The sequence below is a fragment of the Xiphophorus maculatus genome, chromosome 23 (assembly GCF_002775205.1).
Source record: "Xiphophorus maculatus strain JP 163 A chromosome 23, X_maculatus-5.0-male, whole genome shotgun sequence".
Classification (NCBI taxonomy): Eukaryota; Metazoa; Chordata; class Actinopteri; order Cyprinodontiformes; family Poeciliidae; genus Xiphophorus; species Xiphophorus maculatus.
In genome coordinates, this window is record NC_036465.1 from 5,126,054 (window position 1) to 5,143,069 (window position 17,016).

At 35.3% G+C, this 17,016-nt stretch overlaps 1 protein-coding gene across 1 annotated transcript in view; it reads left to right on the plus strand.

The window, feature by feature from the left end:
* The window catches only part of pcgf3 (polycomb group ring finger 3), a 48,875-nt gene extending 32,160 nt beyond the window's left edge, over positions 1–16,715 (plus strand). The window contains exons 5-10 of the mRNA XM_005807788.3: positions 931–986; positions 1,201–1,308; positions 5,849–5,937; positions 10,067–10,204; positions 13,022–13,102; positions 13,775–16,715. Coding sequence (XP_005807845.2) covers positions 931–986; positions 1,201–1,308; positions 5,849–5,937; positions 10,067–10,204; positions 13,022–13,102; positions 13,775–13,822 — 520 coding nt within the window. The 3' untranslated portion in view covers positions 13,823–16,715. The remainder of the gene's footprint in view (positions 1–930; positions 987–1,200; positions 1,309–5,848; positions 5,938–10,066; positions 10,205–13,021; positions 13,103–13,774) is intronic.
* Positions 16,716–17,016: the final 301 nt, after the last annotated feature.

Here is a 17,016-nt window from a genome sequence, read left to right on the forward strand (position 1 = left end):
GTGGAAGAGTGAGGACTGTAGCTGCAGTCATTTCACATGGTTTCAAAAAATAACAGCCTGCTCTCTACATGAGAAGAGCTTTTACTCTCATTTCTCCTCTTGGGAATCTCAGAAGAGTTGATGGAGTTCCAGTTAAGGTGACAAGTTCAGAGCAAAAACAGGAAATCCAATAGATTTATTTTCTAGATGTGGAATAATATCTATATGCCCACACATTATTCCCTATCCAACTGTCTTATAAGTGTGCACTATAAAAACACAAAATCAAAGTATTTTCAGTTTAGTTTTCAGTTTTTTAAAAGCCAATAATCAATAATTTTGATGAAAACTGACTAGTTACGCTGGAAGATTGTCTCACTTATAACATGGGGAAAATGTCCTGCAAGTGATTTTTTTTTTTTATCAATAGAAAGGAACAATTTATTTCAAACAAGCTCCTATATCTTTCCAAAAAGTTTCATCTAAGTTAGTTTTGTCATTTCAAGTGTAAGGTAACTAGACCAAAATACTTCATATGATTTTATGTTTTTGCAGTACATTCTCATGTGTTAGAATGGCCCAGTCAAAGTTCAGACCTAAATCCATTCTCAGTTCCTCTCCATGTAATCAGACTGAGCTACAGCTGCTATAAAGAGAGGGAACTTTAATGGCAAAAAAAAGTCTTTTTTTTTTACAGATTGATTCTTATTTGTAAATATTTAAATTATTTTTCTTCCATTTCACAATTATCTACTAATTTCTGTTGGTTCATCAAACTAAATACCAAGGAAATGTTTGGGAATTAATCATCTTGCAATGCAGGGTACTTTAAATTTTAACTAGAGACTGAATAATTTTGGTTCTGAAATGTAGAAATGAACATGTTGGATTAATATTTTGTGTACAACTCTTTGGGTTAGGTTTGCTAACCATCTCCTTAATCTGTTTTAGCCATGACCGAACAATGCAAGACATCGTCTACAAGCTGGTACCGGGACTTCAAGAGGGTAAGAGTCACCCTCTTTTATCAGAAACGGTTTTTAGCTTCATCCATGTTGTTTATCTCTATCTGGCTGGTTTTACATCGTTAAAATATGCACGCACTTTGACAGCTCATCCTTCATTTATGGATTGTTTTCTAGACCCGAGCAGCTTTTAGCGCAGATGTAATCAGACACTTGAGAAATCCCCTTTTATTTGTCGTGTTTGCCTCTTGTGCAGCGGAGATAAAGAAGCAGAGGGATTTCTATCAGAAGTTGGGCATGGAGGTGCCTGGGGACATTAAAGGAGAGCTGTGCAACATGAAGACTCATCTAGATCAGCGAAACGGTACAAACACACCCTTAATGCACAGGCTTCAGAAATACAGCTACCATTTTGCATACACTATTTCATGCAGTTGCTGGCTGTTAAACTTTTTCCCCACTGGGACTGAAAGCAGCAACAGCATTGAGTCGGTTGTTTCCAGTTTTGAAGGTTTTGTTTGTTTATTCAGGAGATGCTTTTTTCCAATTTAGGCTGATAAACACTCAAACATTTCGGATTTTTTTTATTGCAAAGGTAGGATTGCAAGAAAAATTCATCCATTTCAATGTGTCTCCATACAAAAGCAGCAACAAATGGTAATAATAAGCTGCACCATTCAGGCAGCCAGTGATTGAAATAGGCCATTTTCACCTGAATGGCTCTGACAGCTGGTTTTCCAGTTCAGATACTTTCTTTTCTGTTTACTTAATGCACCGAAACAAAAATGATAACTTGTTTACTTTGGAGATGCATCATACAAACATAATCTGTCTATACTTAGAAATGGAGGACAGAAACTCACAAACTGTCCCAACTGGCCTGCAACAATAAATCAATAAACCAATTGATTGCATGATTATTTTTTTTCTTGTCTCTCTCTTTTTACCAAAGACTGGATGACAGAAGTCTCATCTAAAGGACAATTTTTAAAGGACAATTTTGTTTGTTGTTTTGTTTATTTATTTTGGATATTTAAAATGTCTTTTCAGTGTTAAACCTTTGTAAGAAAGTGTTCTCAGATTACTATTATATCCTTTTAAATGGTCTCAAAACAACAACGTTATAATTCATTGCAATAAATTCTGGGACAATTTATCGTTCAGCAAAATTTATTATTGTGACAGACCTAATCCCATCTCCAGCAGGCGAAACCGACCCAAATCGGATGTTTTTGGCCCGTATGCGACCCGCTGCAGTCTAAACTGAGCAATTCTGATCTTTTCATCCAAATAAATATCCAATTTGAGCCACATCCAGATGTGGTACTAAATCGGATATGTATCTTGTTTTTCCCACATTCATCATGCCACATTTAATTCAGTTTTTACATCACTGACTTGGTACATATGTCATAATTCTGCACCAGAAAAAGCCAAATGCGGAAATCCAGACATAAATAACAGCTGAAAAAATCATAATTACGAAGAAAGTCTGTTCCATTGAAGAACATCAAATTGCAATCCCTTGTTAAAGCATATATGACATTTATTTTTATTAATTGTACTGAAGTAAATGACTGAGACTCAGTCAGTATGTGACACAATCTGAATTAAAAAGCTAATTGTGTTTTCAAGGTCGGAAAAAACAGAAAAATTTATATCATTCATCAGCTGCCTGAGTTGTGCATCTTGAGGTAGCAGTCCCTTTGTTAAAAGTTAAAACACAACATTGTCAATAATGCAATTTGTCCATGTTTTTAAGCCTGAAAGTGAACAGATTTATGCTGTAAATTAGAGAACTGAGCAGAGTGAAACTTGGAAATAACTTTCTGTTTAGTTAGCAGCCACTGATCAGGTCTTCTGATTTATTTTAAAGGGGGAGTATTATGTAAAATCAATATGTTTCATTGCATCAAAAGCACACCTGAAGTGTTATCTTCTTTCATGCATGTTTGAAAACCCCTTTAATCTCCCAGGGCAATAAAATAAAAACACAGTTTTTAAAGGTTTTAAATGCCCTTCATCTCAGCAGTGTGTCACTGCTCTTATTAGCCTATGTAAAGAATGAACCCCTCTCAAACAGTAATGACTAACATTAGCAGCACAACCACGAGGAACAGCAGAAGCCATTAAACAGTACAGATGAAGGCAATTTAGCCAACCAGAGTGAGTTGATGGTTTGGTTTTTGTGCACAGTCGTTTTTCTAAACCGGCTCTCTGCTGCGTGTTGGTGTGAATGTGTGTCCAGAGGGCTGTCATGCTGGCAGACCTAATCGTTCGCTTAATCCCCCTCTCTGATTTTGGTAATTAAGGCTCAAATGGGAGAGGAACTGCTCTGGTTCTGTTCCTCGAAGTCACTTTTGGCTGAAGTCAGAACGGAGAGAAACTCATTCAGAAAGGAAATTAAAACAAAGGAAGTTCTGAACTTTAATCCAGCATCATCTGCATGCAGGAGATTAAAACTTAAATATTATTCCTCTGCCTCAGGCGGTGATAATATCTGTAGATTTATGCAAATATGGCCGATATCTGATTTAGCAGCACTGGGTAAATTTTAGGTTGATTTTTCAGATCATGAAGGATATTTTTCTAACTACGCAGTCGTGCAAAGTTCAGTGTTTGGGAGGAACTTGAAGTCGTAGCAGGTTTAAATAAATTGCTCTGATTGCTGATATTTGAGTTAGCTAATGGGTGTTTAGAACATGTTTTCTTTTAAAATCAATATATATTTGCTGTATCATCCTGATTTGATCTGCTGTAAGTTCAGAAAATGTTACATTTTTTTATTCATCAGTGTATTTACATTCACTTTGCAGGGCCTTCACAGTTATTGTTGCCACTAAAAAGGTTTTTAAAAGTTAAAAGAGCACAGCTTTAAACCACAACTGTTCACATCTGGTTTAATACGTTTTTTTACACTCACACATGAAAATTACTGCAAATAGATGCACAAATATACAACCGTACACCTTTGAAAAAAGCAAAAGTGGAACCTCCTGCACAACCAGCAACAATTCAGCCACTGGTTTCCTGGACAGGAAGTTGACAACAAAACACTTGTCCTTTCCAGCAGCCATTGTTCAGCAGTAAAAACCAAACATGCTGGAGCTCTGCTTCGGTCGCTAGGTAACGGCTCAGTGCCTGTTGATTGTGACTTAACAATAAAGAGGTTTTTGAAGCGACTAATTTTTCAGACACCAAAGACATGGGTGGGTTTTTTAAGCACTTCAGCTAATTTTAGAAGCCATTGAGACCGAACTGGAAGCATAAAAATGTGCCAAACATGACTTTCGCATAATAGATCCCCTTTAACGCGTTAAATATGTTTGCTTTTAAATGGAAACACTAAGTTCTGGAGGACTGCTTGACACCAGCCAAAACAAAAGCTGCTTCCACCGGCACATAGACTAATTTTTCTAAATTACCAGCTTTTCTGAGCACTTAACCCAAGAAGACTGGGTCACATGGGGACGCATCGAGTCTGCAGAGTACACTTTTGCTTTCACGACAATCTAAACTCCCACGCCAACACACACAGATGGCTCACTCCGTCTCTCACACACTAGCCTGAAAACGTCATTGTGCACGCCTGTGGGACTTTAGCGTTGGGAAGATGTCCCATAAATCATAAAAAAGACAGAAGATCATTTGCTGACGGTAACAGGGGCGATGAAAAGACATGGCGTACGACGCAGGAAGCGGTGCGATATGAGACTTAACTAAAGCAAGGCCCTCCTGATGAGCAATAAGTGAGGCTAACGCTGGAGACAAACACTGGGACAAGCTTAATATTCCACAGAGGGATGGCGACAGTTGGCCCAGATGGAAAATACTCACAGAGGACTGAGCGCATCTACAGTCTGAGACATAGACTCACATAAACACAGTTATTACCTCCACTGAATCCTGGAACAGACTGAATTTCTTTGTTTCTAAAGGTTACCGGAAAGCAAAACCCATCTGCGCTGCTGTTCTGTCACTGCAACGCAATTTAGACTTCGATAACCAAGTTTTACAGCTAAAAATTCAATACTGCAACAATATCACAGGCAACAGGAAAATTCATAAAAGATGTGTACTCTAACTTGATCAGCTGGTGCTGCTTGTTCGTAGAGCTTTTATCAGATGGATGAGGAGTCTTTCCTGCGGTGAGGCAGCGCACTTGGACTGAACTTTCTCTGGTCGGTTTTCTCCTCAGCTCAGATGAATTATATATAAAAAGCTGGAGACGGATGGTTTCTTAGCCATCTATCTTGTCAGGTTGTGAGGAGGCAACATTTACATCACCAGATAAAGTAACTACATCATTCAGACTCAAAAACAAACAGATCCTGTGTATTCTAGCAACTTAAAACTGATCCAACTCACATTTTTCCATCTCAATAATATTTATATATTTATTTAAATATATGATGCAGAAAATGAAATCTTTTAGCTACATTAAAACTTAAAGTACATTTCAGCATATCATATTCAAATATCGGCCTTATAATATATTATTGCAATATTGGTGCCTTGTGCACTGCAAAAACACAAAAAGTTACCAAATATTTTTGTTCTAATTACTAGAACCTCCTCTTATTTATCCATCCGTCCATCCATCTTTCCCTCCTTCCTTCCTGTTGACTCCTGTCAATCTGTCCATTTTTCATCCATTGTTCATCCATCTCCAATCAACCTCATATATTTAAAGACAGACCTCAAAATTATCTTCTAATGTCTTGTACTAAATACAAAAAGAAAAAATCTATTAATTTAACTTTGGATAATTATGAATGTGTTGAAGAACCCTGTGGCTCATACACTTTGCACTTATTTGTAGTTTTTGTACTTTTTATATCTGCATTTATGTAGTAATGTATTATTTTTTTAGATTATCATAGTTTTTTCTTCTTCTCAAACAGGCGACACAAAATCAGAAGACACGGCGAATAAGGAGGCCGGAGAGGAGAAGCCAGAGGAGGACAACGACTATCACCGTAGTGACGAGCAGGTTATTATTCTGCTTTTTAATCCTGAACAAATGGACATAATATTGATATTTGTTTTTTTGTAACTTTTAAGGAGAAATTGGTTCTGTTTCCTGTCAAAACTTCAATTTCTGGTAACAGTCATAAAGGCATGAACAACACAACCAGTCAGGCTAAATAACGCTGTGGAGAGTTGAGTTGTTATTGTTGCAAGACAGACTCTCTCTGCAGCATGAAGCATCTCTCCTGCATACTGATGCACAGGCGAAAAAATCTTTTGTCATAACAGAAAAAAAGCGAAAATCAAGTTCTTCATCTCCAAAGAAGCTCTCCCTCCCCTGGATGTGGGAGGGGTAGCTTGCCCCGACGTGGGTGAAGGTCTTGCCCTTTTGTAAATTCAGCAGCGATGCAGAAATGCCCACAGAATAGCTAATACTGCAGTCTGAATGCAGTGATGTGAAATGTCACCGAGAGGTGGAGAGGGAGAGAGCCGGGAAATACAAGATGACATATAAAAGAGGGAGAAATTGCAGGAAATTGCAGGATTGAGAGGCCAAAATGGCTGCTGACAGTAACAAGGGTGATGAGGTGATCATGAAATTGCAGAATTTCATTCGCAGGATTTTTGTGTTTGAGGGTAGCTTCAGTCACCTAGCATGGGGCTAGGTGACTGAAAAGGTAAAGCTCATCAGAGGAGAAGAAAAGAGAGGAGGAGCAGCGGGGGTTAGGAAGAAAACGATGATGTTGGAGGAAGGGGAAGAGAGTGATGGGAGAAGATGAGGAAGGTGTTTTAGAGCTTTCAGGAGAAAACAAAAATAAAAGCTGCCATTAAATGACGTTTCTTCCAGACTGTTGAAGTATTTTGTTTACTACATATACTTTTAGAGACAGAAGGGTGTCAAATGCTTCTTTATTTTAGACTTTTTCCACAAACCGTTGCTGTTTATTTTTCAGTAAATTTTAACCATTTTATATACAAATCAAAATAGAAAAAAAAACACACTGGCCCTCAATTACTTTCAACTTGACAGTCTTTTTGGGGACAAAAAAGTTCAAGCTAATTATAACTTCACTGTGTTATACATAAAACATCATCAAAATCAAATCAGCTCAACCTTTCCTGTATATTTTTATAAATTATATGTCCAAGAAATTACATTCAAGTCTGTAGACACACTCATAAATGAAAACATAATCAAATATTATTGTATTTATTTAGCAAATTATTTCACATTTATTTATTTTTTTAAATTTTTTTTTTTGTAATTTAAGGCGTTTTAGCTCATCACAATAATTTCCACTCTTGAATCTCTCTAACTGAAGTAAAGTTGTTTTTATTATTCTTCCTGACCTTTAGTTTTAATTCACAGTTTTTCTTTAATTTCAAATCACTTTTATATACACCTTATAAAGAGTTTATTATATATTGTGTACATAGAGCTGTTCTGAGCTCTACTAAATCATAAAATCTTAACGTATTCAATGTAAGAAATAATTGATTAGTTGAATGAAAATAGCCAGGCGCAGTTACAGTTTGGATAATGTTCTGCTTCAGGTTTTGTGTTGGTTTTATACGAGTTTCCTCAAATCTCTACACAGTAATTTATGTATGGATTGGTTTTAAAATGTGAATGTTTCAAAACCTCCAAAAGCAGCTCACCAAATGTGCTGGGTTGCTAGGCGACGGGCAGGGTTTGGCTGTGGTTGCTAGGTAACCAAAGAAGATCAACTTAATGTCAAAAGGTTTCTTTAAGAAGCAACTGAGGCTCAAATGGAAGGACAAAAATGTCCAAAATGTGAATTTTTCCCTTTATAACACTAGCAGTATATGTATTTTTTCATTTAATAAATTAAATTGTAATTTTGTTTCTGTTTACTCAGATTTTTGCGAGTTTAAAAAACAGAAAGAGTTTAGAAAAAGTTACAGAGCAGAACTTCAGAAGATTCACGGCAGCATTTCTAGGCAGGTAGGATGAGGAAGACGAACCCCTCTTCCTCTCCTGGTTCAGTCAGGTGTAAGAATCGACAGGTAAGCCGCCAAGCATGGCCGACCTGCAGAACTCTTCGCAGCTGCCTCCTGGACGACCTTTCAGAGCGTAACCTTGTGGCGCGGGGCACTGCCAGGGAAAACTAATAAAACTTCTGACCAGAGTTGGGTAGTAACCAGTTACATTTACTCAATTACATTTACAGGAGTAATTTTTAGGAGTATTTTTACTTTACTGTTCTTTGAGTAATTTTATTGCTACTCTTAGTTGAGTAAAATTTCTGGATTCTCTATTCACTGAATGAAAAACACAATGTTTTAACCAAAAATTCACCATAAAAAGACACACACATGCAGGTTGTTAAAGTTTTATATTGAAAGAAACTGATTTGGAAATGTTTTCTTTTGCCTGATTTTGTTATTTTTTGTTAGTTACATGAATTACTGTGAGTTTGGTCCTTAAAATACCAAAATTTTCATTTAATTTAATATTTTGGTCCTTCTGATGATGTAACTTTTTAATATTGAATGATTGATAATTTAATCAGTTACTCAGTACTTGAGTAGACTCTTTACCAAATACTTCTTACTCTTGCTTGAGTACAATTACCTCTGCTACCTCTGCTACACAAACAAAACTCAAGAAATCAAGATTTCTCAAGATATTGCTTAGATTTGAGGTCAAGAACTTTTATCGGTTTATGCAGAAAGAATTGCATTTGTGTGTTTAAAAAAATAGCTGTAAATTTTCTCATTGACGCCACTTGAGGCCTCAGATGTCCAGAGTCGAAGCTCGAGCAAATATTCAAAATGAAAAAGTTGCGTCAGAGCTCTGCAACAGCTCTGTAATGAGCCTGAAGCTTTTTATGCGCACCTCACAAAGCACACACAGTGTTTTCTTTGCTCTCCTCTCTCTTGCATCAGTGCATTTGTGTGTTTAGCTGCAGGAGCCCTCCTTGGCTCTGCGGACCCGTCGGTAATGTACTATAATGTTATAAAAGTGCCTCGCAGGCCGCCATCGAGCCGCCGCAGAGTCCAGATCACCAGCAAGGCTTTTATTTTACATTACGAGCTTCCCCTCACTGCCAGCGCCACTGGAAACCAGACACACTGAGATGTTGGTCTTTGCTTATTGAAGGGCAGGCTGTTCGGCAAAGCACTGCCACTGTTTATTTGAGGATGTTTAAACAGGGGTCGTCGTCGCCTCCTGTCTCCAAAAAAGGAATAAAAAAAGACAGAAGGACAGTGGCACATGAAGATCTTCGTTTCTCTCCTGTTTTGTCTCTTGATGTGTGAGGCCCAGTCATGATGATGGTTTCTGACCACGCTCCGTTTCACCTGAGGGGACAAAACAAATTCACAGGCCGGTGGCAGGGAAAACCGGTGACATTTAGGAAACCAATAGCAGATTAACATCACTGATTTAGCCAGCTTTGCTTATGAAAGCAGAATAGAGCATCTGTCTCATGTAGGGCTGCAACTAACAGTTATTTTATTAATCGATTAATCAATGTTCTGATGATTAATCAATTAATCAGATTAAAAAATGGCACTATGAGGATTTTTCACTTAACTACATATACCTTTTTGTATACAATATTAGAAATACCTTAAAATGTGCAAATAAAAAAATCTTTTTTAAACATAGAAAATACACTTCTTTGCCTAAAATGTATATATTTATATATAGTTTTGACTTAATTACTGCTTTGACTGCATTCTCTTGCATACTCCAGTTAATGATTATCAAATTATGTTGACAATTATTTGACAATTATTTTAATTACTCTGATTAATCACGATTAATCGTTTCATCCCTATATGCAACTTCTGCCTTCAGTAGATCTACACTGTTGTGCAGTACTGATGGTACTGGAACGATAGCGTTTGTTCTTTTAGCAGATGGTCTTTTTTAGAGATTTTAGATTTAATCGTGTACTCTAGGTAATGATTAATCGACAACTAAGTTAGTTGATTAACAATCGATTAGTCATAATTTATCAGATTATTTCAGTCTTACTTCCACGGATTCTAAAAGCTATCTCTCCCAGCAATGATCACAACTCTGCAACGCTTTCAGCACTTCTGTAAATTGATTGATTGAACATTTATGTCCGTGGAGTTAGCGCAGGTCCTATAATCATCATTTTTCTTTTGTGCAACAGGTCAGCATCTGCCTGGAGTGCAACAGCAGCAAACTTCGAGGTCTGAAACGTAAATGGATCCGCTGCTCAGCACAAGCCACCGTCCTCCACCTCAAAAAGTTCATCGCCAAAAAGCTCAACCTGACATCGTTTAACGAGGTACAGAAAACGACACACTCCAGGCTGCATGGCTAATTCTCACAGAGTCACAAAATCACAGAAAAGTCTATTTATTTCTGCACTTCTTCCATAGTAACTAAATTATATATCTTTGTCAAACACACTGCGGTATATTGCTAGAAAATAATATATTTTTACAGGCTGCTGGATCTAAGCATATTAGTGGAAAGTTGAATAGAAGGAAAGCGTGAGACTGCATTGTTTCAACTTATTTGGATTGTTTTATGTCCAAAGTTTGATGCTGGAAAGGTTTGGAAACTTACCTTGAAAATGCTTGAAAAGGGCTTGAATTTTTCTGTAGGACAGATTTGGGTAATTTGGGTAATTCTTTTAATTTATCAATTTAAGGATATGCATTGTCATTATGTATAGTTTTACATGTATTTGTATTGTTATTAAACAATTATTAAAATAATCATCAACTAAGTTAGCAATCGATTAATTATTAAGTGGAGTACACAGACTCTTGAAAGGACAAATTGCTGAAAAATTAACATATTCAGATCAGTAAACCATACAAAAAATATAAATATATATTTGTCTGCAAATATTTTCTACCCAAAACTCCTCAAGCGACAGCATTACCTTCACCTGGTTCAAATTGTGTAAAATAAATTCCTATTAATTCATATATTCCTCCAAAAATAATCAACAAATTAGTAGAAAGTTTGTGCTTTTTTAGCTGCAGATGCATCCTTTGCCACAAATAATCAAGCATTCATTAAAGGAATGCTATGTTGTAGCATTTTAGGCAATGAAACTGTTGTTTTCTGATTAAAAAAGTATTTGAATTATTTGCTCATTGCATAGTTAAAAAAACTGTGCAAAAAATGCTTAAGGGGTTAAATGAAAAATATGGTAAATCTCTTAAACGATTAGTCGATTAATTGTGAAGTTTAGAGGAAATTTCTTGAATCTCCATGCTTGTTTTACATGATTAAAATAAAGTTTTTCCTTTTTATGCTGTGACTCATTCGTGCCCTTTGTGTTTGGTATAATTTGCATGAAAACAAGCCCTCATGATATCTAATTTTTCTATTTATTGTCTTTGCCGCCCCGTTCAGAGCAGCAGGGGGGAGGCGAGAGTGGGCGATAATCTGACAGTTGGATTTTTAGATGGCTGTGAGAAATCGCCACAATCGTCTTCTTGTTGCCTATTTTTCCCGTTTTTCCTTCGTGTCTTTTAATATTTTGGCTGTCACACAGATGAGTGGGTCGACTCCATTAGATCGTCGGCTTGCGTCGCACAGCTCTGAAGCGTCGACCATGCTTTACCCCTCCGGCTATTGTTGTGGCGTTCACTGACTGTGAAAAGATGCTTGAAACGACTCTGGGTTTTAAAACCGAGAGCATAAACACACCCGTTTAAATTTATCTGCAGGAAGTCTGATGCTTAATAATTCAAGAAGAATAGGAACGTTAGATAGAAACCAAGAAGGGAGATGCTCAAAAATAATCCTACCAGATGATTCAATTTAAATTAAAACTACAAATGTATCATATAGATCAGGGCTGAAAGTCAATGAGAAACAACCAGAACTTTGTTGCATTTATCCTTGTAATGAAGTGAAATTTTGTGTAGGGAGCAACTCTCCAGAACTTCTTCATTTTCCTCAATCAGAACTGTTAATAACTCTGAAGTTTATGTGTAATATGTCAATAATATTTCAATATTTATTCTGTTTTTAAGTGTAAGAAGAAATGCATTCATGCAATATTTTATGTGAAATTTTGTCCCAATTTTCAGTAACTGTATTGCTTATCATTAATCAACTTTAATTTTGTAATGAACTCTTAACACTGGAACTGAAAAACATTTTAAATATCCAAAATAAATTGCAACAGCCAAAAACTTAAATAAAATGAATGATGATGAACCTGTAAAGGAAATTGCCCTTCAAACATTTTTAGCATTTTAATTTATCATGTGTTTAATTGATTGATTAATTGCTTACCTTGTCAGGCTTAGTTATTCTTGCTATTCTCTCCCATTTGTCCCATAAGAGAATCAATAATAAACAGTTAAAACTCAAAAATATGATTAAATTAAGACTTTGTGTAGTTTAATTAAATAAGTCACAATTTTTTAAATAAGCTTAATTCAAATATTAATGTTTATCAAGAGCAGCATTTGCCGTACTATGATTGCTGTTAGCTTAAAAAGACATAATAAATAATTTTTTATCATAATTTTCATCGTTATCACAAGATATTGTTATACAATTTGAAGTCCATATCGCCTACAAAAATGACCAGTTGTTGAAATTTACTGTTGATAATTTGTGTAATTTTTTGGTAGTTTGCAGCTTAAACTCTCTACATTGTTGCAAAAACAATTTTTAAAAGCAGATTTTAATATTTTCAAGTCAACATGAAGAAATGCAAACATTTAAAATATGTAATTCTGAATAATTGTGACAGTGATTTATCTTATATTTTAGTTTTGTTTTGACCTGATCAGTGTGCAGCAGTGAACCAGCAGGTGGCGCTGTGACGCACGGCCTCCCTCTCTGTCTCAGTATTGACCTGCAGACGGCGCTCTGTAGAATATCAATGCTGCTTCACGGTGGGAATAGATTCATCGAGCCAGCCGTGTGTTCGCTATCGAACCTCGGCCGTCCGGTTCCTTCTGTCGTTCACTGAGATTTCACCATAAACTTCATCATCATCATCATCATCATCATTCTGCACAGATAAAACCAGCAGCAGAAATCCTCTCACTTCACTCACTGAGCTCATCCAGTCTGCTTTCTGTGGGGAAAAACATTTTATTTTTATTTTTGCTTCTTTTCACAGCTGGACATTTTATGCAACGAGGAAATCCTGGGAAAGGACCACACTTTGAAATTTGTTGTTGTGACAAGATGGAGATTTAAGGTAACAAATTCTGGCAGTTTTGTGGAAATAAATAGGAATTCCAGCTGAGCTATCACAAAGACAAGAACACGATTAATTAGAATTTTATCACCTGCAGGTTATGAAATCTTTTTATAGACTTAATCCTGTTGCATGTTGTTAAACTAAACCCTATTCTAATCAATAATTGGTTTTCGTCTCCTCTCATTAGTTGTGTTTCCATTGTTCAAATAACTGCACAGATTGAAATTACGAAAATAAATTTTCTTAATTGAAACGCAACAGTTCTGAAGAGAAAAAAATAAAGTTTTTCCACGAGGATGAAGTGTTTTTTTTTTGGCCATATCAGAATTTGTGTATTTGGCAAAACTGCAATGGAAACACTTTTTATGCGTCGCACGAGTCACATGATCAACAACGTAAGAGAGTCCAGCACTTCAAAAACACAAAATCTTACTAGGTTTTTTAGCCTGGTTTCTAGAGCAAATATCTTTTTACTGCTTAAATTAGACAAAACTAACTCAAAAGTGCCTTTTAAGCAAGATATGAGAGCTTGTTTTAAGTAAATAATAATTTTGCTGAAAAAATATAAGTTCAACTGGTAGATTATCTTTTTTGCACAAAGATATTTGCACAAGAGACTAGAAAAAAAAATACTTGGTAAAACTTTCAAAATGTTGTTGTCCATTCCAGAAATCTCCACTCCTGCTCCATTACAGACCGAAGATGGACCTGCTGTAGCTACAACGGACACAATGGTTGTTTTATTTGGATCCTTTTGGTCGGCTCCTTTGCCGCAGTGAAACTTTCTTCTTCTTTTTTTTATTTTTTATTATTATTTATGCAAAGACGATCAATCAACACCAAGCAAACACCTGACGTCAACAAAAGCCAGCAATTCGACATCTAATGAGACAAAAACTGGCACAGGACCTGCAACACCGGCGCGGTTTTACAAACTAAAACAACCTTTTTCTTCGTCTGCTACATCCTACATATGTGAACAAAAAGAGAAAAATGGAAAAAAAAGGAGAGAAAAGCATATATTTATACTTTTGTACAGAAAAGACATGAACCAAGACACTACTGGTGCTCTGTTTACACACAAACAAGATGTCGGGAGTCATCTGAACATGTTTTTGAGCTTCATCCTCCTCAGACGATGACTGACGGGAGAGGAAGGTCTTTTTTATATATAAATAAGAATATACATAAAAAGGCGTCTTTTCACAACACAACATGTTCTGGGAGCACAGAAAGTTTATGGAAAAGTTATATAACATCCATCAATTTTAGGCTGATAAATCAATTTCCTCTGAATTGTTTTTTTATTATTTTATTTCCATTATGTCTGATTTGGATTCCTGATGATTGTCAATTGTGAATAGACTTTTTTTTTGTGTGTAGTAATTTATGTTCGATATGCTGATATTGTACATAAAATGTCATTACAGAGAGATTGAAGAGAGACTTTAGACTGTTAAATAGAAAAGAGAGAGTGGATCCCTGAAGTGCTATCTATATGGTGATAAAGACAGACTTGCTATCAGTATCAGATTATATGAAAGCATCTTTATGTTGTCTGACAAGGACACAAAACAGCTTATATCAAATCTGCAACCATTTATGTGTTTGTGGGGTCTGAATATGTGAATTGACTTTGAGGAGGAAAACTGTCCCCAGCTTCAAGCTCATGTAGAGAATAAGACTTTTAAGATGTCGTGGTTTAGGCAGATTGAAGCCATTTAAATTTAGTTTTCCTCACACTAAGCAGTCCTTAACATCCGTCCTCGTGCTCCTGCACTTTTTTTAGCAGCAGAAACTTACGGAGGAGGATTAGGGCCACTGAATAAAAAAAATTATAATTCTGATTTATGATCTTAGAAGATTGAAGTCATAAATCCAAAGGGAAAAAAAAAATCAGAAATCTGATGAAAAAGTCAGAGAAAGAAGCCAAGATTATGAGATTAAAGTCCAAAACATGCTACAAGAAAAGTAAAAAATCTGAGAGGAAAAATAAAAAACATCTAAAATCTAAGAAGAAAGTCAAAGATCTCAGATGTTTGACTTTTTACATAGATAGATAAAATAATAATATAGATATTTGATTCTATGTAACTTTAGATTAAAGTAAAAAATGTGGTAAGAAAAGTCTCATGTTAATATCAAAATTAAAATTAAAGTCAGAATTCTAAGTAAAAAATCTCAATTCTGAGATTAAAGTTGAAATTCTGATATTAAAGTTGGGATTTTGAAGAAAAAAACAAGACCAGATTTTGAGGAAGGAAATTCACAAATTTGAACTTAAATTCAGAATTCTGAGGAAAAAAGTCAGAATTATTTTTTGTTCCTTCAGTTTCCCTAACCCTCTTCCGTAGAAACTTCATTTCTAAGGATTTTTAAAATCTGGACTAATCAGCTCTACTTGCAGCTTTTGGTGTTTAAATGTGGACAAATTTGGAGAAAAGGCATTTAAAATAAGAAACACGTCAGAATTGTCGTCTCGCTGTCGCATCTTTTATTCTCACTCCCGGCTGGAGAAGCTGCACAGTCTTCAAGTTCATTCCGGAAACATTTATTTGACATTTCAGTTTTTGTTTCTGCCACAAGTATTTGGATTTTATTTTATTTTTTTGCAGGACAGCCAGCGTTCAAGAACGTAAATTCAGGTTTTAACAGGGGCTGAGGCGTCACTTAGAGCATTTTAATATTGAAATTGCGAATAAAATGACCACAGCTGGGTCGTTTGGTGCTTTTTAAATGTGCGTTTGTAATATTAAGGAGGTTTATTCTGTAACCACATGCTGTTCTTAACTGTGTGATGCAGCAAATTTGCTAAAGCTCTTCTCTTACATCCCCAGATCTTAGAAAAGTTTCTTACTTTTCTGTTTTTCCCAAGCAAATGCAGAACTGTCACCTTTTCACATGTGAAATGTTCTATTTAGATGCTTCTTCATGATGTGGAATAACTGAAACGTTATTTAAAATCATTCAAGAAGTGAAACTGATATTTGTTTTTAAAGATTACAACTTACACAATATTTTCACTTTCTGAAAGTGGAAATATATTCATTCATACACAAATGAATGTAAAAAATACATTCATTCATGTAAAAATATATGAATGAATGTATTTTTATCATTTCAATAATAATCCCACTTACTGACATTCACTGTGTCTCCGTGGCAACAAATCCAGACAAACGCAGCTGAAACATCTGCACCATTAAAGCACTCTCAGCATGGCTGCTCATTGTTTTTGGTTTCTGTGAAGCCATTTTATTAGAAATGCATCAATTTACTTTTATTATTATAGTTATTAAAATATGTTGTAAAACAATATTTAGGAGCTTTGACCGTGAAAAAATAAGGAACTACAACTCTTTTGTGCATCATCTTCTGCCACACTTTTTCCTTCCACTTCACTTTCCATTAACGTCCGTCCAGGTACATCTCAATAAATAAGTCTATCTATGTAACTTTAGATTAATTACATCTGTACTGATGTTTTCAAGCCTTTATTTCTGTTAATTATGATCTTTTTTAATTTACAACTCATGAAAACTCATTTAATTCCTTAAGCTTTTCTAGCAATAATTTTCTGTGGCATTTCTTCTTAAACCTGTTCTGATTTTTTACTAAACACAGAATATAACATCAGAGAACAATCTATCATTTTATTTGCCATAAAAAAATTAATTTTGATAAATTTTTATGAACATATTTCTTTTTTAAATTGCACAATTTTTGGCGGCTTTACTAACTACAAAACATAATCAAGAAAAACTAGGACCTAAGCATCAAATAATTACTAAAAATAAACAAAAATGTAAAAAATTTTACAGTAAAAATTCAGTATTTAAAGGTTCTTTATTTGCCGTTTTTCACTTTTTGGCAAATTTGATTAAATTTAAGGAGAGCGACAAACTTTATAT